General features: G+C 39.6%; 3 protein-coding genes and 1 long non-coding RNA gene across 4 annotated transcripts; all 4 read right to left on the bottom strand.

Moving 5' to 3' along the window:
* Window positions 1–733: 733 nt before the first annotated feature.
* On the bottom strand, window positions 734–3,424 carry socs9 (suppressor of cytokine signaling 9). Its single transcript, XM_072464320.1, has 2 exons — window positions 3,360–3,424; window positions 734–2,835 (listed from the first exon to the last, which is right to left on the bottom strand). Exon 2 carries the CDS (start codon window positions 2,710–2,712, stop codon window positions 1,087–1,089), a length of 1,626 nt encoding a protein of 541 aa, XP_072320421.1. The 5' UTR covers window positions 2,713–2,835; window positions 3,360–3,424; the 3' UTR covers window positions 734–1,086.
* A 152-nt stretch (window positions 3,425–3,576) lies between these two features.
* samd4b (sterile alpha motif domain containing 4B) lies at window positions 3,577–12,654 on the bottom strand. The gene is made up of 13 exons (XM_072464321.1): window positions 12,334–12,654; window positions 11,142–11,595; window positions 10,544–11,017; window positions 10,225–10,467; window positions 10,031–10,140; window positions 9,680–9,766; window positions 9,335–9,602; window positions 9,063–9,148; window positions 8,838–8,953; window positions 8,570–8,768; window positions 8,337–8,463; window positions 7,020–7,103; window positions 3,577–6,229 (listed from the first exon to the last, which is right to left on the bottom strand). Exons 2-13 carry the CDS (start codon window positions 11,335–11,337, stop codon window positions 6,201–6,203), a joined length of 2,019 nt encoding a protein of 672 aa, XP_072320422.1. The 5' UTR covers window positions 11,338–11,595; window positions 12,334–12,654; the 3' UTR covers window positions 3,577–6,200.
* Window positions 12,655–13,165: 511 nt separating this feature from the next.
* Window positions 13,166–17,092, bottom strand: paf1 (PAF1 homolog, Paf1/RNA polymerase II complex component). Its single transcript, XM_072464322.1, has 14 exons — window positions 16,917–17,092; window positions 16,603–16,635; window positions 16,432–16,524; window positions 16,193–16,314; window positions 16,039–16,105; window positions 15,279–15,380; window positions 15,101–15,206; window positions 14,933–15,001; window positions 14,750–14,853; window positions 14,560–14,676; window positions 14,349–14,477; window positions 14,139–14,244; window positions 13,675–13,753; window positions 13,166–13,595 (listed from the first exon to the last, which is right to left on the bottom strand). Exons 1-14 carry the CDS (start codon window positions 16,961–16,963, stop codon window positions 13,177–13,179), a joined length of 1,593 nt encoding a protein of 530 aa, XP_072320423.1. The 5' UTR covers window positions 16,964–17,092; the 3' UTR covers window positions 13,166–13,176.
* A 1,018-nt stretch (window positions 17,093–18,110) lies between these two features.
* On the bottom strand, window positions 18,111–20,407 carry LOC140371355 (uncharacterized). Its single transcript, XR_011928456.1, has 4 exons — window positions 20,154–20,407; window positions 19,870–20,014; window positions 19,417–19,461; window positions 18,111–19,055 (listed from the first exon to the last, which is right to left on the bottom strand). It is a non-coding gene; the product is annotated as an uncharacterized lncRNA (long non-coding RNA).
* Window positions 20,408–21,540: the final 1,133 nt, after the last annotated feature.

Consider the following 21,540-nt stretch of genomic DNA (forward strand, 5'->3'; position numbering starts at 1 on the left):
CACTAAACATAAGCTACCATTCGTGTTCATTTGTGCTATAGTAATGACATTCTGCTCTTACCAAACATTAATTTTCTACAGCTTGTTCTTATTAGTCGTCGCGGGTGACTGGATCCTATCCCCGTGACTTTGGGCCTTAAGCGGGGTACTTCTGGGACAGGGGCCCGCTCGTCGCAGTCTTACCAAACACTTATCAATGCAATGTGTTTGGATTGTAATGATCTCCATCTGCCATTATAACTAATCCACACAATTTACTTCGTTAATGACACTGCTATTACCAACTAGTAACACAGCAGAAGAAAGAAGAGATTCTTAAGACAGTAAAAAATAAAAAGAATAGTATTGGAGAACGATAAAGATTCCAGTTTGCTATGCTGCTCTAAATGAATGAATGTTCCCCATTGTGCCTTAGCATGAATACAATTATATTCAGCTAGCTCCGACTAGGAGCAGGTAGCATATGTCATCCTCTTACCCATTATAATCAGCACCCAGCTCGATATGGAAGATTATGAATAATACTAGAAACATCCTGCACTTCTATACCTCAGTTACAAGTAGTTGAAAACCTTGTCAGCGTGTGATCCACATTCCCAGCACGCGAGTGATGAACAAATCCATTATAATCAACTCCATTCACAATAGGATACTTTGAACTCTCAGCGACAGATAATTAAGCTGATTTAGTCACACTTGAAGAAAAAAACTATGTACAGAGCACTTGAACATGATGGAACTAAATTTAATTAAATGATAAAAGAATAAGAAAGTGCAATATTAGTCGGATTACATTGTTCCCATCAGTGCAGTTTAGTAAGAAGACAAACACATACAGCAGGAAAAAGTAGGTCCATTACAGTGGGTTATGGCATACAAGTGATTGAATACCAGGCTAGGTCATACTTTTATTTCTACTTCTGCTCTGCATGGCATTTAAAGCCCATAACCAAAGGGGAAAAGCATGATTCAAGTGTCTAAACTCAGACCCACGAGCTTAAATTATGAAGATAAATAAAATTCAATAGAGTTCACGGAATAATTTTGGGTTCAACTGTAAATATTTCAATCAACATTGTATTGTTTTTATTCCCACCAGGTATCCATTCTTCGTACACGCACCCTCTGCTTGTAGTGATACTCTTTCAAGTGTTTTTTCAAAGAATTCGGAATGGGAAGCATATTAATACCATCATATGTTGTACAGCTGCTGATAACGGCTCGGCAAACGTGTTGTAAACTAAAGGGCTGTGTACGGGAGATGGGGTTGGACAGAAGAGGCTCGAAGAACATGCAAGAGTTTGGGTCCTTGTAGTGTTCCAACAAACCGGTGACAGTGGGGGCATGGAACACACTGGGGTCATGAACGTCAAAACTAAAGTTATGATTCCACTGTTCGATTCGTGCATGCAACGAGCGGCCGTAGCGTCGAAAGCTCACAGAGAAGAGGTAGTCCTCCTGAGCGGAGTCACGCAGTAGGAATGTTCCTTCAGGTTTTCCCTCCAGCAGTGTCTCTGCCTCGTAGCGGTCCATCACCCCCCAGTAACACGGCAGATTGGTTATTTGGAGCAAGTCTGGAACCAAACAGTGAATATAGTCGATTTGAGTGTGAATGCGGTAGCCATCATTGGGTTTGTCATTTGGCTCAGTCTGAGGCAGTATGGCTTGAGACGGCAGGTCGGGGGCTTGAATTTCGGAGGTCTCACTTGAGTCGGAGTCAGAGGCATGGGCTGCGGCTGAGGCAGATGCCACCACCTCGTCCAGAGTATCGAGGCAGCTCTGGAGGAGGAGTTGGTGCTGCTGCTGCCTCTGCAGGAGCAGCTGCTGCTGGATGACACTGGCTCGGTCACTTCCTGCTAAATCATTCATGCCATGTGCCAGTTTAGGACCATGTTTGTAATGCTGGTTCAGTTGAGCAGTGACTTCAAATGTGTGGATCTCTGCATTGGGTGGAGGCTCAACACCTTGTTCAATGCTGATTCGACGGCGTTCTCGCAACTTGTCATCGACATCCTCCACCACCGGGGCCATCGCTGCAGGCGGAGCATTGCAGACAACAGCAGAATCAAGTATGGGTGGCTGTGTGATGGGGGCTGTGTGCTGCTTAATGAGGTACCACTTCTGAGCCAACTCTGATCCTACGGGAAAAGGGCAGTCATCCAGCATCAACTCACTGAGATGGATCTTACGCCTTGAGGATGGACAGGCCGTGGATGGTGACACAGCCTGCGGAGGCACTGGTGTGGCAGCTGCACTGTGTGACTTTATTGGAAAACACTGCCCCATAGCGTCTTGAATCTTTTGCCTTAAGGTGCGGCTGTTGTTTGATCCTCTGCCCTCAGCATCACCAGAAGCAAGCAATTCTGTTGCAGAGTTTAGTGTCCCCAGCCCAGGCCTCGTTACTGCCCTCTCCTGTCCCGATACAGAACCAGTGCCTTCTGATCCCTGCCGCCTCCAGTTCTCCTTCAGGGGGAAAAATGACAAATTGTCCCTGGTTTCGAGGTCATTTAGGAGCTCCCCATACTCAAAGCCATCACTCACTGGGCGCTCTGTGGTGGGATCATGAGCAGTAAGGCCTTTTTTCTTTGCTTTTCCAGATTTCCTCCCAGCACCGGTGTCCCGCCTCTCCTCTGAACGGCTTTGTCTCACTTTAGGCCGTGCTCCCCGCTCTCTCTCTTTACCCCGATTGCCTGGATCCTTTGGCAATGACATGATTTTGTGCTATGAATCAAGTTGATCAGAGAGTTGGTAGAATGGTCAGTAAGAACAATGCAATGTCCAACAAAAGGTTCTTCTGTTCATGACAACAGTGAATTTCTTTGGCCAATGGTAAATCTGCAAAACAGAGAATAAATCTGAAAACTTGAAAAACTCACGTGTTAGCTTGATGCAGTCTGGTTAAACCCATAACATATCAATCATATCAATAACACGAGCTATAATTAAATATCTGTAAATTAATAACATTTATATGCTTCAATGGTTTAACCCAATATTCACGTTTAACTGTCGCGTATCCAACAAACGATATTTTAATAGAGCCACGCAAGCAAATCAAATAACTATGATCAAATAGGAGGCAGCTATGCTAGGGAAGCGAAAGAAAGTTAGCTGCGTTAGCTTCAGAAGTAACAACACTACGTCCCATGTAAACATAATACCAAGTTCATCAATTAGTCACGTTAAACATTTGTAAATGATGCATATCTGGCCGATAATCTACAGTTTATACCGTCGCGATGCTGACGACAGCAGTTTGTGTACAACATTCAGCATATAGCATTGTGCTAACCTGTTTGTCCATACAGAAATGCTCAATAATTTGCCTCATTTGAAGGACATCATGATAGGCAGCTTACCCAAGGAGTAACAATTGAATTTCCAGATGTCTTCTTCAGTATACTTATGTAAATATAAAAAAATCTCGGTTTAAAATCAAGCCAATAGCTAAGGAAAAGAGGCTCTGTCGAGCGAATTCTTCTGCCGAATCGAATAACCCGGAAGTTGAGGGGAACTGGGATTGTTAACCATTTCGGGATCTCAAAACGTGCCCAAGACAAAGTGACAACCTACAAATGAAGATGCAAAAGAAGTGAACTCTTTATTTAAACTGTCAGTGACCCGATGGATGCTGCACCTCAGACCATAAACACAAGTGACAGTAAAAAGTATTAGCAACAGATGCAAAGGGTTCACAAAATATTAGAAAATCTTGGGGTATTTATACTTAAATATAAATTGTACAAGACAATGAATGATACAGCGTAGCATTCAGATGACTAGAGCTATTAAACCTGGCAGGGACATTAATATGACCTCAGGACCATTTGGTACACGTCTCCACTGATAATTCTGGACCCCCCCCAGCGGATGCAGCAGGAAGAATACAAAATGTTAAATTTGTGAATGAATTTTCCAAATCATTTCACTCATCAGTGGAATGTAAACATTGAGTACACATGTTCCTTGGCCACCTATAGGTGTTTGAAAATTACAAAATAAAGGCTCAAATAAACTTCCATGCCCTGCTGGAACCTTTGACAAACAGTACCTGTCTCTGTAAGCAGAAATGTTCAGTTGGCAAAGGTTATGAAAAGGACTATCTGAGCTTTAAGTAACAAAACAGTTGATTTTACAGTAAAGTGAATTGTTAAAAACAGTTTTAAATTGATAAACATTGTTAATTCACAGAAGTTATTTGTGGACATGAGTATGACGCATTAGCTAGTCAGATCTATCCAAGAGCCTGCTCTGAAGAAATCAACGACTACACTACTGCTCAGGACCATTGGAGCAACACAAAGTTTACATTGGAGCTGTGCATTCGACATGTCCCACCACAGTTTCTCTGGACATTTGGGCCACTGATCACAAGGCCATGAACGGCATTCCTCTTGTCACTGCATGATCAGAAACAGGTGGTATCTCTTGTACATTTCAAAAATAAAACAATGAATAAGTATAAAATGTGTCTTTCGGGCTCCACCTAAGTGCCTACTATGTAAGAAAGCTTCAGTTTTTATATTGATACAAAAAATAATATATTGATGTCACATATCATGAGATGGGTGTTATCCCACAGATGTAAACAGTGACATTTAAATGCAACATACAACATTAGTTAGGATTTCTTTTGAGTTTTTGGCGACTATTGTTATCCGTCAACCACCATGTCCTTTATCTACAACAATGCTGTATTAGTGTGGCAAAACATGCTAATATAGAAAATAAGCATAAGTTAACAGTATCACATGAAGGGTAAAAAATACAACTGGAAAAAAATATCTGTAAATAACCACTTTACTACACAGACCTCCTATGGCTCTGCTGAAATAAAATATGGTTATCCCTGCCTTTTGATACAACCAAAAGTGATCCAATAGTTAAGACCATATAACACATACATGCACCTCCGCTCTGCCACATTCAAAGACAGAGGCTTTATAAGACAGATTTTGATTCAACACTGATACCACATGATAATGTTAGGATCTGAAAGTGAAACACACGGAGACACAAACAGAAACATCAACATCGTCAAGCACCTTGAAAAGTATGATTCATCAAATCATCACCTTGGCCATTGAGGAAACGGGCAGTGAGATGACACGCTGCTCACCAGAGGTTATTAACCAGATCAAGTTCTGTTTCCCAGATCCAATCACACGGGTGGCACGGGGTCGAGAAGGCTTTCATTTAGTTTTCTCACCCAGCATTAAGAGTGCAAATTGAAAAACCTCTACACTTCCCGCTTTTATTATTCAATATGACTAGCTCTCCCTCCACCACAGACTGCCCCAGCCCTTATTCACTCTGGACATTCCTCAGCACAAAATGAGATTCATCATCATGTATGTAGTCGGACAGAAAATAACGAAACAAATTGCAGCTGGCATCAATTCTTCAAATTGCTGTTCTCTGGGGGAAAAGACAGCCTTTGTTTCCTTTCACTCCTCAAATCGACAAATGCAGAACCTCTCTTTGGCGTTGTAAAAGAAAAGAATAAGTATAGGGCCACAAGCTAGATAAAGGATTACTGTTGAAATAACAAGCCATTTGTTCATACAAACTTGTTTTTCAAAATACAAAGGACTTGGGAAAGCTCTAATCAATACAAAGCCTATCAATGGCACTGGATACACAGCAATTACCAAGGCTAGAATATGTATTGAAATATACCAAGGCAATGTTTTAAGTGATGCCATTTGGTAAATTAATTGTTGGGGTTTAATATGTAGTGCCTTATTTAAAAAGTGCCTTACTTCTGGCTGGAAAATGTCTATCTATATACTATTGTCTAAGGGCCTGGGCTATCAGTCTCTTCCTGACCGCAGACTTGCACTAGGACCAGTGGAAAAGAGGAGTAGAGTAACTTGTTGAAAACAGCACCATTTTCCTGTATTTCCGTCCAGTTCTGGTAAACTGCGACGCTGCACAGCATGTCACAGTCCTGCAGGTGACATGAGGCAGGCGGCACAGTTAACCCCTTCTCTGTCCTGTCATATAATAATCATCTGTATTCCATTTTAATAAACTTAGTTGTATATAATAAAGTACAAAAATATTAGAGAACATATACACAGTTTTGTCATTTTGTAGTGACTGCTTTGCCTTTTTTCTTAAGCAAACATATACTTTGTGCTGGATGACGAGGAACCAAACAGCCCCCCACTGAAGAGTGTTTCTCTCTCTTTTCTTTTTTATATTGTTGATGTACGGTCAATTCCATCTGGAAAGACAAAAGGAGATTTTTAAAGGAAGGAAGCAGATAATCAAGATATAATAGTTCATTCAAAATTAAGCTTTTAAAAAAGTATGCCAAAATTATCATCATTTACTAGGACACATGCAGATCATTTCTCTACAGAAAGGGTTGGCATGAAACTTTAAAAAATATAAACAAAATACAAAAACTAGATATAAGAAATACATAATTTCTGTAATGCATCATATCATCTAACAAGTGACACCAGTTGTACGGCAATTGTATCTGTCGCAACTGATGTGGTACAATCGATCGATGCGTTCAAACATGTTTCTGTGAGTGAAAAAGCTGGTTAGAGCTTCTCACATTTAGAATACCTTCATAACAGACTCTTTTCTTCTAGATAGTTCTCCTTGTCCTCCTTCAGTTTGTTTTTTTAATTGAATTGTGAATGATTGTTTGAATCAATAACCTGGATTGTATTTTTCCATAATCGAGCATCTCTTGTCGCTCTATATTGTAGGATTGTGAGTATCCTAGCATCCATGGGGGGAAAAGACTTTGTGTATTATAGCTGTTAACTGAACATACTGAACTTGTCCTTGATGAATATAATTTGTATATCAAAATACATTTTCAGAAATTGCGTACAGTGAGTTTACTGAACTGTTGCTTTCCTGCACAATAGAGCAGTGGAAGGGTCTGCCTGAAGCAAACCAAGCCGTTTTAGACCCATCTGCACCCTCCCACTGAAAGAAATGAGGCACAAGGCTTCCTAATAGCCCATGAGGGTCATGCTGTGGAGGACACCTACCCCCCAAGGCATGCTCCGTCATACTCAGGCACAGTGACTCCAGCGTAGGGTTGATCTCTAGGTCAGCCCCTGGAAGTTGGCATTCTGTGGAAATATGGGAGATGTCTTCAATGACAGTTCATTATTTGAAGTGCTAAAAGATATATTCAACAGTTAATAAATGTATTGCATTCCTCTGAGGTGAACAGTGGATATTGTCAAATATTAATGAATCTGTCAAATCAAACTTGGCATGGAAACTCTGACCTGTTAATGCTTGATAAGTGACTTTACAAATAATCTGTCGGGCATTAATAACATGTCTTCCATGCTATTCACTTACCCCTGGGTCGGGAAATCCAGGCACGGAATAAATTATGAAATTATGGACAGTAAGACAGTAGCGGAGAAAACTAAATATTAGCAAAATAGCATCGGACAGCCAGAATGCCGGAATTTACTTGAGTGTACTTCCAAATTACTTGTACCCGCTTGTAATTTCACAATTGTATTTTTTTTGCCTGAACCAAGTGGGAATGTTTGTGTTGGATAACATTTCAAATAGAATTGTGAACAAATGAGCTTCTCTAAAAGTAAAATATGTGACAGCATCTATGGTTGCACACTCGGGGGCATGAGCTTCTAAAGATGGCCCCCAAAGCCAAAACGTTAGCTGACCCTGCTTTAGCCCATGCTACCTGGAGAACAATCCGATTCTTTTGAACGGTCGGGAATCGAGTCACGGTGGTGCGTGAGTTGTTCTTTTAATTTGTTCATTGGAGAGGAGACAACTACGGGCACGGAAACCGAGGAGGCCTATTTCTCTCACTTTGGTGACATCTGTTCCCTCACAAAAAATCCTGCAAGCTCTTCTTATTACAGTGATTGACGCAAATTTATAAAATAATGTCTTTTGAACAGCTCTTTAAATTGAATGAATCCTGACGATTTGAATCCTTTGAAGAGTCATAAGTTCCATCACTAACCCGGAGGCCAATCCCCATAAAAGTATATAAGATGTTCATTTCAAGATATTTATGTAATTTATCCGCTCCCTTCATCAGTAACATGTAAATTACCGAATTGTCTGTGGATTATTACTAGAAGCACATCAAAAAATAAATATAAACCAAACCTTCTGGATTATTCATAATATGTGATTTTGTTGAAGGCTAACAGCGAAAACATATGTCTGCATTTTGAGCAGCCAAACGCCCTCAAAATATTAGCTATCCATGAGTTTCAGAATGATGAAACATAAGGGACGCTGCCATAGCAATTAAATGGGGAAAAATGTTGAATAGGGAAAAGTGCTCAAAGTGAGAGTAATAAAAGTACCTTGTTGCTGGAACATGAGCATTGTTTGTGGAGAAGTGTGGACAGGGAGCGAGTGTGTTCGCTGAACAGAACTGCGACTCTGACTTGGCATGCTGTTGCTTCCTCCAGGGTTAGCGAACCACAGGCTCTGTTCGTTGGAAAACAAGTTAAAATTCTAGAATCATTTATAAATGATGTCTTATTTGTTCAAAGCCAATGACAGATAAACAGTCATCCATAAACAGCAGTTTTACCTGGCGACCCTGGCCGGCTAAAGCAGGATTAGTGAGTGAGTGCCGTGGAGATGCCCCACTCATTCCACTGGGACTCAGAAGACCCAGGCGTCCTGCGGTGAGACCTCGAGGTGTCATCTGGAACTGCCTCTGACCCCTTCGTCCAACTCCCGCACTCACAGATCCAGCTGTGGGGAGCGAGTTTGACCCATATGTCCAGCTGCAGAAAGTGGGTCATTTTACAAACCAAAGCTTTTACAAACAAAGATAGAAAAGAAAAAGGCCTCACCCTTTCTGTCGATACACAGGCATGTCCAGCATAGCTTTCCGAGGGAACAGGCGGAGCAGTTTGAGGACCTGCTGCTTCCAGGACACAAGCCTTTTTTTTTGAGTTTCAGTGAATGCCTAAAAATAGAAGTAGGAAAATGGACAATTGATTCATTGATATCATTGACATAAGACAAAAAGGAAATTGATGCATCAATGTCAGTAGGGTTAGGGTTGAATCTTTTACCTCATGTGTGAGACATTTTTCAATAAGTTGAAGGTAACAGCTAATATTCTCCTCATCTGGCCTTGAAACAAGCAACTGCGTGCACACTGCAAGAAAAAAAGAAGAAAAACAGTTGAAGTATTAAATGTAAAATTCTACTTTTTTCTGTTTAATGAAACATTGTGCCAATACAACTGACTAGAACAGCTGATTTAATAGCACTCACTGACGGCACAGTGTAATATTGTAAAAGCTTGGATGGTTGTACAAACACCTGATAAAATTTATCTTACCTTTTCCCATCACCCGAGTGAACTGTCCAGGAATATCACTGTCAGAGATGGGCGTGCTAGAGGAGTCCCCGTCACAGGGCGGAGGGTTGTGGGGCGTGAACCCCTCTAGCACAGACTCTTTATCCACTGTGGCCTTAGCAGAGTCTGAAGGCGGTGAGTCTTGGGTGATTTGCGAAATACTGGGAGGACTATAGGTTTTGATAGGCGTCATGAGGATCTGCTGCAATTCTTGGAGCGCATTACGCAAATTTCCACCTTCCAAAATATCCTGTAGAATTGATACAATTTGCAATTTATTATCTGGTGTGACTTGGTGAGTTTTATGAGGCAGAAATAGTTCTATACCTTTTCTAAGGATCGTAGCACACTTGGTCTTTCTCGCAGCTTCTGGATACTTAAGGCAATTTTATGTCTAGCTCCTTTAGTAACATTCTAAAGACAGCAATAAACAAAAATAATCAGTAAACAGTTAAGCACAAATGTTATGTATACATATATGCATTATTTACATGATAAATAATCTTTCACTAAATACATAGAGAAGACGTGATGAGGATAGCTTTCTATTTCACATATTAGAAGTCCATGTAATGCTTTATTCATAGTATAGCTTGGAAATTATAAATTATATTATAAAAAGGATTGGATGATAAAAATCTGGTCCAAACTTAAATTGTAAAATGTATTCTCACAAACCTGTGACTCCAGATGCTGCTCTGTAAGAATCATCATCTCCTCATAGGTCATCTGAGAGAAAAGTGATGCATATTTATGAAGCCGGAGACTCTTCAGCCATGCAGGAACATCTTAAAACGCAAGTAAAAAACACACAAAATAAATGTTATGATTAAATAGCACACAAAGCCGTTGAAACATAATTGCCTCAGTACCTTTCATGCCACTGCCGTCCTCTTGGAAAGTGTTGCGCATACAGCCCTGATCATCTGTCTGCTCACTGCCTGAGGATGCAACACTGCTCTGGGGTGACAGAGGGGCATGATCTGTTGAGATGTAAGCCTGTCGACCTCCTTGTTCATCCTGGCATAACCACTCAGAGCCACATGCTTGGGGACTAGAGGGAATGATGGACATTGATTTTTTCAAAGGACTTGGCTGCATTTGATCACCCATGCCTGTAAAAATGTATTTGTTTTGTTAGTTAGTAAAAAATGATTCTTGGGGCAAGTGAAATTACTCTGGAAACCCTACCTGCATTATTGCTGTTGATGGGTGAGGACATTCCGCCTGGGAAAGGCATGTGTCCATTTTGGCCAGCTGGAGAGGTACTAGAGGAGCCGGACTTGTCTTGCCAAATGAGGCCTGGATCCAGGACCTCAGCAGAACTTTGCCATTCGTCTGAGCCATGGTGAGGGTGGTAAGGGCTGGAGGGGGCTCGAGTGGGTGCATAACCACTGGATAAGTGCTCCTCCAGGTGGTTTAGCCACATGGCAAGAGATGTGCGGTCCTCCAGTGTGGTGGCCGGGTGGATGAGCGCGTAAGACAACAGCTGTCTGCTCTCCTCCACAAACAAGCTGCTTTCAATAGTGTGACTCAATACTTTCTGCAGCAGCTTCATATATTCACATTTGGCTTCACTGTTGCGTGGCTGCAAGAGCGGCAAATGAGACAGCAGCAAGGACACCACTTTCTCCTTTGACTCCTGGTGCCACTGGCTAACAATAGCTGAGGATGGGGGCACAGTTTAAGAGAACCTAATTAGTCATTTAGAAATGGTTTTGCGAGTTACATTCTAAAATAACAAAGAAAACAATGGAACAGTATTAAATCAACTGCAGTTTTCTCTTACCTGCATTGTTGGCCTCTGCTTCTAGTATGTGAATCTCTGTGCAGTCTGCCAGCCAGTGCTCAAGGCAGATGTGCAAGAAGCGAGCTTGGGTGCGGGAAATCCTCTTTAGGAGGGACAACAGTGCTACCGTCTGTTCACACTCATTCCAGCCTTTGAACCAGTCTGTGAGTATTCCTACCTGGTCTCGGAACATCATGGCGTGCCTCCTTAGGTAGGAGACAGGTACAGTCTACCTAATGACTACTCAGTTACACACAGATAGAAAAAGTCCTCCCCGCACAGCGGGGATGAATGTAAAGTCCTGAGATGCCCCCAGACCAGAGAAGGAGCCCTCACATGGTTTAGCTACAGGTTCAATACAGGCTGTGGCATGAAAGGATTGATGCTGATGGTAGGTTTGGCTCACTGTTAGCGCTCCTTACTTTATCATATCCAAAGTTGCATCCTCCATTACCTATAAAAGAAACATGGTTAAACAAGATCTAAATTAATAAAAAAGGTTAATTTTAAGCCCTGGTCAATTAACGAATTACTGTTAATAACAATTTTGGAAAAATCAAAAACATCAGTGTACAAAATAAAAGAACAATTCACATTTTCTTCAGTCTTCAAATTGTGTTAGTAAGACAGTCGCAATTTCCAACTAATACACTGAATATCTTTTAGCAGAAAAAATAAGCAATATATGAATACATTTTGTGTTGTTTATGTGAACGCACTTAACAACCCTTTCTGTGAGATGCTAAAATAAGCATCACAGTTATGCGGGCGCATGGGTCGTGAAACAAGGAGCAGTCAAACTGCAGACAGCACCAGTAACACCTGTAACATTGGGCCAACATTTACCCGAACACACCCAAATGACTGGCTGAAACTCTGTCAAAGGGCCCTTCGTTTCAAATACAGCATAATGGTACTGAAACAGTGCAAAAATGCCACGAAAAGTGTATATCAAAGAGGTTCTTAGCAAGTGTTGGCTGGATCGGCCTAGTCAAGAGGAGATAGAAGATTTGTATTGTTTATCGTTGACGCTGTTGCTGCTGCCGCTTTTAGGCTCATTACTTTGCCTGGGCACAAAACCTCTGCTCACACTGCGCCGCTTCAATGTGCACATCCAGAAGCTTTCAGAAACTAAAACAAGTTGTATGTGCATAAACACGCAACCAATATTCATGGAGAGTTGGGTGTTTACCTTTGTCAGTTGTCAGTGGTTAGCGACCCTGGCTAAGTGCTACTACTTAGCTTAGCTCGACGATAGGGGAGGAAAAGCTAAGTGTAGCTTTGGCGATAGCACTTTTGCTAATGGATACAATAACGTGAGCTTAGCTGAAGAAGCGCAGATTTCGGTCCCATACGCTGTGTTTCCTAACGTTATTCCCTTACAGAAGCGAGTTCCGGTCCTTCTAATACCATGTCACATTACATATGTACTAAATTGTTTATTGCATATACAGAGAATAAAAGAGTACGCCTGGAGAAATCTACTTCGATTTTTAGTTCACGTAAGACGCTGACGGAACGTCACACGTCTGGATAGTGCGTAATGTAGCCACGCCCATAGCTTTTTTCCATGTCCTTCACCTCATGTGTAATTATAGACGTTTATGTGTTTAATACAAATATTAAGATACGGCTTTATATATTTTATCAGGTTCTGAAACTATATTCATTAAACTTGGCCCACTTTGTATGCTTAAGATTTAAAACATTCTTTCAATTCTCCAGTGACTAAAAAATAATTCAGCAGCAATGATCAAACATGTATAAAATGTCACCTGGATTTTATTACAAAGTTGTAGCACAATGGCTTTCTACCACAGGGGGAGGGTATAGACATCCACTTTATCATCATTCAAAATGTTGAAATCTACAAATAAAATTGAATCAAATGATTAAATGTTTCCAAAATGATTAGCTGGTAATTAAGAGTATACACCCCAAGATTGGACTAATGTCGCAGCTATTAATGAAGTCAACTTGGTGTAAGGAGCAGTGCAATGGCAGTTGCTCTTCACAAAGCTGTACGGCATACAGACTATTCACTGTCACTGGCATCACTAGAGTCTGAGGCCCGCTCGCTGCCGCTGGCGCTCTGAGCACGTGCCTCTGAATGGGCGCTGCTGTGATCACTGTGAGCTGGAGAGGCACTGCGACTTCTGCTGCCTCCTCTGTTTGCCTCCTCGTCCTCACTGCCTTCATCTCCACTGCTCCGCACAGAGTTCTTGGGCTCATTTTCCTCACTGTCGTCGTCACTGCCAAAGATCTCCTCTTCATCACGCAATTCTCTGGTGCGGTCTTCTCCGCTCTCACTGCCACTGCCACTGGTCTTCCTCTTCCGCTTCTCTCGGCTCTCATCCTCCTCTTCCTCTTCCCTTTGCTCCGGCTCTTCATCTTCTTCTGAGTCACTGCCAAAGTTCTCTCCTTCACTGCCACTCCCCTTCCCTTTGTCATCACCTGTAAAAAGACATTTTTAGGTCAACACAGGAAAGAAAATGTACATGAACAAAAAAGTGGCTGGTTTCTAAATACTGACCAGAGTCCCGCAAATCTTTATCCATGTCTTCCTCCTCATCCTCTGGTTCATGATTCTCCAACTGAGCTTTACGAGCCTCCTAGAAATTAAAAGTAAACCAAATTGTAAAGGTTACAACTTGTTCAGTGAATGGCCATTATAAAGGCAGTTAGGTAGTCAAAACAGCGTTTCACAACCAAGGGGAATAAGGACCCCTGGGGGGATGAGAGCACTTGCCAAGGTGGAATGACTTCAGATTTAAAATGAAGTGTGAATTAAATAGTATTTGGAAAAAAAATAATTCTCTGTAGTACTTTTCTCAAACTCAAAATTTCTGCAGGTTAATTTTGGAATATACAGCATTAAAACATAAAAATATATATTTGGCTATTTAGTGCATTTAGAGTGTGAGACAACACTACTAAAGACAAAAAAGCTTAGTAACCAATGGTCAAAGATTCTATTAGTATTATAACATTATTTACCTGTGCTTCAAGCTCTTTCTCATTCATATCTCTGTGCTTACAAACCAGCACAGCATTTGTGGTGGACTGTGCTCCAGCTTTAGCTCTTCTCTTACTTAGACGCACTCTACAAGGGAAGAGAAACAAGTATTCAATAAAACAGCATCTGGTCCAACTATGTATATTCAAACAGATGAGACAAGCCAAAGCATTTTGTCATTTAGATGTTACCTAGTTTCAAGTTCATTGTAATAAACACCATCGCCATCACGGAAGATGAAGAAGTAGTTTTCTTCATAACCTTTGCTGGCTTTGTTCTTAACGTTCCAGTTGTACTCTCTGGCAATCTTGTAATCATACCTTCAAAAAGCAAACAAAATAAACGTTGTTTTTTTTAAAAACCTTCAAAAGTCAGAATAATTTGAACAGTGATTTTACTTACAGGTCCTCAGCCATATAATCCACACCCTCATCAGAATCTCTTTTGCGTTTCCGAATAGTTTCTTCATTGGGCAGGAAGTAAGCCACAAACTGATTACCTTCTTCATCCATCATTCCCCTGTATTATAAAAAGTGTTAGGGAAGGTAATGTAACGGGTCGTCAACAACAACAAACTAAACCAATGTTGTACCTAATCATGGCTTGAGACATCATTTCCACTCCTGCAGGTCCCGATATGTCTTTAGGAGCAGGATCCGAATCAAAAATGACTTGAGCACATGGGTTGATCCACATCTAAGGAATAAAAAATAAAAAAATTATATATGAAATGATAGATACAATTTGTATGTGTATTATCACAATGTGTACTCACCTTAAAGTCTGGGAATGCGGGCAATACCTCCACAGGAGTAACTCTGGGTTTACTGTAGTGCTGAGCAATCTGCAAAGAAAAACATGCAGAGTTCAATACTCAAACATACAAAGAGCTTGTATACAGTAATTCGTATAAAAAAAATAAATTAAAAAAAAGATTACTTACAGGTTTCTGTGCATCATCAAATGTCTTCTCAATAGCCGAAATCTGACTGTCTCGGTCTTTGTAAATCTCTTCTTCTGTGAATTGTTGTTTGACAGAAACTCCAATCCTAAAACCACATAAGTTATGGGCTACATGTAGACTTACAGATGAAGAAAAACAAACACTTGGACACACTTACTTGACTTCCACTTTCTCATTAGAGACACCATATCTGTTAAACTCTGTGGAAATGTACTCCGTTTTTCTCATCCATGGAACAACTTTCGCATGCTGCTGTGACCTTATGGGCAAAAATAAGATTTGAAAAATGTCTGATCACACAATTCAAATAGTTAGCCATGTATACCGTGACAATAATTATAACTATATATTGAGTCATATTTCAATAAATTACAGATATACATAATTGTATTTCTAGATGAAGGCTGCAAGATTAATAATCAAACCAAAATCACAACTTAAGTGGTTGCAATGGGAAAATCGCAAACAAAGCAATTCTTTAAGTAACATAATTTTTATGTAGCAGAAAACCTGCAAATCTTGATGTTTGAAAACATTGTAATGCACAGCATTATTTTATTAATATGTTTTGCTCCTACACATGTTTAAAACATGCACCCTAAACATGAATTGCAAATCTAAATGCAGGGAGAGATTTTTTTCTAAAAAATATTCAACTCTACTTATGGTCTGGAAATTTAAACTGTATTGGGGGGAAATTACTCATTACAGATTCTAACTACCAACTAAAGCCTTGATTGTGCCATTTTTTGCATTGATTCCAACTTAAAAAAGGATAATTTAGAAAAGGATTTACTGGAATTATCGTTCTTAATTATAATCTTATTACGTCAATATAAAAAATAACAGTAATATTAAATATCACCTTCAAAAATCAATCATATTTAAAGCCATATTATTGTAACAGTTGTACATACCGCTTTGAACTGGATGGAGCCTGGATGTCTTCTTCTAGCAGTTTCTCATCAGCTGGATCCAACAATACTGGCAATGAGAATACAACCATCAAACCAAACATGTAAAACCTCACACATTTACAATATGCTACAGATTTTAAAACGCAGGTCTTACTGTTGGGGTCAATACGATAAGTATCAGGGTTTATGAGGTCAATGGTGACTCCCAGGTCTGGTTCGGTCAGTAGCTCATGTTTATGCTGCTTCTCCAGAGATGTCGCTTTGTACTGTACAAATCTAAAGCATTAACAACTATTACAAAAGAGACCAGAGTCACAGTGGTAACGCATGTTTACATCACTGGGTACATTTGTGTCAGTATCAGTGTTAAGATGAGAAACTGTAAAACGTCACCTGTGCTGGTCAAACGGGTATGTGATGAACTTGGGGTCAAAGGGGATGTCAGGAAGACTGTTGCAGTATTTCACACGACAAACAACCCCTGATCTGAATAAAACACATGGGTACAGTTCATTTATTGTTACCGATTAACCGATGAGTTTTAGAGTAAACCAACTGTCTTACCTCTCAGGGACAGTTCTGTGAGAAGATGGCCGACTGAAACAACAATATATTTAATTAAGAAAATGGCAAAAGGGAATAATGTAATGTTTACAGTTAGTTTAGCATTCATTAAAATGTGATTAAGCTCTCGTTGTGATTATAGATTTCCCACAGAATAGACGTTACAACTGCTATAATGTACTAATGTAAAGCTAGTTCCAAATTGCCTTCTGTTTTTATATGAGGAATGATGAAGGCAGCTACATGCAGAAGTGCTACGTTACGGGTTACTAATAGCTCCATGGTTACTGTAGTGATCCTTCTCCTTCCTTTACCTGTGTCCGTCTTCCCGCTGAGCCTGACTCTGAATGGTCGGCGCCATGTTGGAGGCCGCACAAACTCACACCGTGTTGTGCGGATGTGAAGAAATCCTTTAGCCCTAAATCCGAAAAGCATAAATGTTGTGTCTTTATTTTTGTTCCGATGGAGGACCGGAAAGCGCAGGCACCCGTGGTGGGCGCTCAAATGTAGGCGAACTCTGAAGATAAACGCCCCCTGTTGGTGTGGAGGGTTAGCGCAATGTTACAAGCTTCTCCAAGTGGACATTTATGCGCCCCGATAATATAATAGATCCACGATTACACGTGACAGACGTGTTTGGAATCTACCTTCTTCTTCTTCTTCTTTGGTATTTTATGGCGGTTGGTATCATGGATCTATTATAATATCGTTGGTATCCAAGTGTTAGATTGCCGCCAAATTAACTTGCTCGGCTACTGACCGCTTTGTGACGTAATAAGGCGGTGGTAAACTTCCACAGTGACGAGAATTTTCGTCTTTTCCTATCCAAAAAGTTTGAGAAGCTCTGGAATAGATGATCCGCATTCCTGAAGTTTGTTGTCTACACTGAGATATTATTGCTTTGCCAGGAATGATCCAAAGCATGACATTATACTTGCAGTAACATTCATAGTGTGAGTGAACTCGCCCTTTCACAGATCCTACCTGTAACTTGTCCTAAGTGGCATCACCTGCTCGTCTCCATTCCAGGCAAATATAAACAAGAGTAACGGGGTAATGGGCCGCTTTAGTCTATATGACAGGTTAAACTTCAGATTGTACATGATTATATTTCAGATTGTATAAAAGATTTTGCCATGTTGTCCCGACTCCAGTTTGACCATTTTGGTGAAGTTTATAATTGCACTCTTACGTAGCAACCAAAAACAAGAGCCAAAATCCATACACAACATGAATATTACTCAATAACACCTTTTTTTAATGATTGTTTAAACTGTCAGTTGTCAGTTCAAGTTGTGTGAAATGTTTTCAAGGGCCCGTCACATATTGATGACCTCAGCACTGCTTCCTATGAGACTATGATCAATATTTACCACAGGTGCTATCCCACCAACCTAAGTCATAATTAGAAAAACAGGAGAAACAGTCATAAAGACTTTAAAGATTGTTTTGTAGACACACAAAAAGGGTTAAGTTAAGCTTTTATTAATATCTTTTAAAAATCTATAATTTTGTGCATAAAATACAGATGTCTGATTTTAAATGGCATATATCGTTAATGAACAATCCTACTTACAAACTTACAAAAGATAATTTCAAATATGACCAGAGACACATAAAAATACATGCCTTCTTATGTACAGAAGCTTATGTTATTACGCCATCCAGAACCTAGGATTGCTCAGTAATGGAAAAATAAAATCATTAGAAAGCCAAGAGATGAAATGAAATGAGCTGACAGACATACGTACATCTCACTGGAATCTGTGAGAAACTTTTCCAATCAAGGAAACTCGTATGTGCACATTGATCGCACTTAAAACTTAATGTTAATAATATCAAATGCACAACCTTACTAGAAAGACTATGTAATTATAGCAATCAATGCAGCATGTATTTCGGGAGGTTGGAGGAACTATATACTGGAAACTATGCGTCCCAAATGTATACTTCAGATTCCCACCATTGTGTAAGTTTGATAATGGACTTTCGTGTATTTTGAACAACTTCATGCACCCACATAGCGCTCATAGTCAATATATATATATAGTCTCTCTGCCTTTATCAAAGCGTCCCCTGAGCATTAATGTCTTTTCTTAGGCAGGTAACTCCACTGTGGCCCCTTAAGGCTGTCGTCACCTTTACATAGATTGTGTAGTTTTTCTTTAATACATGCCTTATTTGATTTGCTGTATCCTGGTTTTATTATTGTTCATTGTTGTATGTTGCACCGAATCACCAAAGCAAGTTCCTAGCCTGTAAATCTTGTTCATTGACAATGGCAATAAACCTTTTCTGATTCTGATTCCATCTTAATCTATTTAAAGGACAGTGCCTTTATTTATCTTTATCGCGCCAAGCAAAGGTGAATGCCAACTTCAGTCCTTCAGCACGACACTCCAGCATTGCATTTCCTCAGTCAGGTCTGCATCCTTACATAAATGTGATTATCTCTGTGGAGAAAGAAATGAAGCTTGTGAACGATGGAACATTTGAATCACTGATGCATACAAAATAAATCAATTAATAAATTAAAGCATTGATTAGGGTCCTGATTACTGATCACTGATTGAGCACCATTATAACAGATTATGCATTCTATAAAACGCAATTTATTCAGGATGCTAGGTTAAAATTCAAAGTTTAAACTAAAAATAATGATTGTGACATTATCATTAATCGCGCAAAATACTTAACAATAAAATGAACTGGTAATGTTTCAAATGTGTGTTTAATATAATATATTTTTGAGGTAGTAGTAGTACGAGATAGTAGTACAATCAGTTTTATTTTACAGTGACATTTCATGATCACCTGCGGAATATGCCAGTTGAGTTCCCTGGGTCATTACTTAACATCCTGTAGACAAAAAGGAGTTGACTTAATCAGAAGAGTAGTCAAAATTTGTATTACAGAGTAACATTGTTTCAAAAATAGAAGTATAGCCACTGTAAATGTAAGAGTTCTATCAAAACTAAAATGAGAACAATTAAATCGTAACAAAGGAGCAGTGCAAGAAACACAAACTGAAATCTTTTAATATTGTCAACATAAAGCTTTTGACACTTGTAGGCTAGACTTACTCGCAGTGGGATGAGGAAGCAAAACATTTACTCAAGTACAGTACACTGACAAACATTTTACTCAAGTAAGAGTAAAAGAACACTGTCTAAAAAAAACAAACAATCCACAGTGTAGTTGAGTAATTGTTTAGATAAATTGTACTTAGTAATGGTGGAAGGTGATGAAAGGTGTTTTTTTTCTTACCCATCTCCTCCTCCCCACTGGTAAAATGTCATGTCCTGGTGGAACATGGAGAGGAACAGCCACACACTCACAGTCTCCACCCAAAATATAACAAAGAGAAACCAGAGAGATGAGAGCACCACCTCACACAACATCATCTTCAGCTCTGTCAGTAAACCAGGGCAAAAAGAAAGACGTTTTTATTCATGTGGACATTATAAATCATCTTTAAAGTTTGTGATTAGACATTTAGTTTGTAGCAGGACGTATACAGCGGGGTTCAACATTGAGAATCAGTGCATTACCTTTACTTTTAATCACCGAATCACTTGTCTTAATGGAAACGATGAGCTAGCAACTATTAGCATGCTAGAAATCGCTGTCCAGAGCTTCTTACTTATGCTAAAAGTCGTCATTACTCAAACTAAACCAATAAAAAGTGCGCTCGCTTGTAATCTTGCAGCACTGACTCGTGTTAGAGTTTGACTTGAGGATATAATTTCTACTTCTTTTAGAGTTAGCTGTACATTTGTTATGGTCCTCATCACGGCGCGCCACTTCCGGGTTTGGGAGCGAGTTTCAAACTGTGGACCTCGGACAAAGTTGGCTCATTACAAGAAAACCCAGAACGCCAGGTTAAACTTAAAATTTGAGATTTGTTTTCAATATTTGCATTTGCCAGAAGATGTAGTGTCCTTTTCTGTTTTGAGTATTCAGTAGAACTACAACTTTTTATTATACATTTTGTTCACTGTAAACTGCAATATTTAGCTAAAACGAACGGTTTAATAATATAAATGGAAATGACAGTGGTATTTCTCTGTGTCGAGCAGTGTTTTCATTTAGGCATGGTTTTAATGTTGAAAAAATATGCATGTATAATCCAGAGTGTGAATTTTTTGAATAATTGTGAGTAAATACCATGGATGTATTATTTGGTAAATACAGACATTTGAGTTGAAAACTGAGATTCATTTTTAAGCCTCAAATGTGGGACAGTGAGGGATTACTCAAAAATGCATATATCAATCAAAATACAAATTTGAATGAGCTATTGGTGACGTTATAGCATGGTTAAACACATATTTTACATATCTCCCCTTTAAATAATCAAACAAACTGAATAGTTGTATCTCTTTATTGTGTTTTATAATGTTTTACACATTTTAACCCACATTTAGTACTTTACCATCTTTTATGTAGCATAATCTTTGACATTCAATAGCATGTTCCACCATCTATACACTTTAATACAAGTTATGAGTTGTAGTGGTAATGAGCCTGAAGAATACTGTCATCTTCAAAGAAAGGCAATCTCTTTTCATAAATTGTCTGTCACAACATCCTTTAGACGCCACACGCTCACATTTCAATCACATCGTTTTTTAGGAAATAGATCGAAGCAAGGACTTAGGGCTGCCAGGGTTTTAGACGTCAGTATGGCACAGTGTTTGACAAATGCCAATTTTACCAAGTCTCATTCAGTCAGTAGGACACATTTTGACAAGTATAACACATAATCATTGTTGAATAAGCATGGAAACGCCTCTCACACAAAGCATTCAGACAGTGAGCAGATTGTGTGCATAAAACGTCTTGGTTGGCTTGTATGATGAGGTTGGATTGGCCGAACATTCAAACTCATGGCTGTTTTTGGCTGCTCTTGACACGCATAGACAAGTTGAACACACA

The sequence above is a fragment of the Eucyclogobius newberryi genome, unplaced genomic scaffold (genome assembly GCF_026437365.1).
Source record: "Eucyclogobius newberryi isolate DKJ021-1_F unplaced genomic scaffold, fEucNew1.0.hap1 SCAF_10, whole genome shotgun sequence".
NCBI classification, from domain to species: domain Eukaryota; kingdom Metazoa; phylum Chordata; class Actinopteri; order Gobiiformes; family Gobiidae; genus Eucyclogobius; species Eucyclogobius newberryi.

What these genes read in the sequence shown, in the direction of transcription:
- socs9 (XM_072464320.1), bottom strand. Translation starts at nt 2,712, where the DNA reads ATGTCATTGCCAAAGGATCCAGGCAATCGGGGTAAAGAGAGAGAGCGG.
- paf1 (XM_072464322.1), bottom strand. Translation starts at nt 16,963, where the DNA reads ATGGCGCCGACCATTCAGAGTCAGGCTCAGCGGGAAGACGGACACAG. An exon ending in TTATCGTATTGACCCCAACA is followed by an intron (nt 16,106 to 16,192) that starts GTAAGACCTGCG and finishes TCTCATTGCCAG; the next exon opens with TATTGTTGGATCCAGCTGAT. An exon ending in TAAAGATTTGCGGGACTCTG is followed by an intron (nt 13,596 to 13,674) that starts GTCAGTATTTAG and finishes GTCTTTTTACAG; the next exon opens with GTGATGACAAAGGGAAGGGG.
- samd4b (XM_072464321.1), bottom strand. Translation starts at nt 11,337, where the DNA reads ATGATGTTCCGAGACCAGGTAGGAATACTCACAGACTGGTTCAAAGGC. An exon ending in AGCAGCATCTGGAGTCACAG is followed by an intron (nt 9,767 to 10,030) that starts GTTTGTGAGAAT and finishes TGCTGTCTTTAG; the next exon opens with AATGTTACTAAAGGAGCTAG. An exon ending in CCTGTGTATCGACAGAAAGG is followed by an intron (nt 8,769 to 8,837) that starts GTGAGGCCTTTT and finishes CACTTTCTGCAG; the next exon opens with CTGGACATATGGGTCAAACT.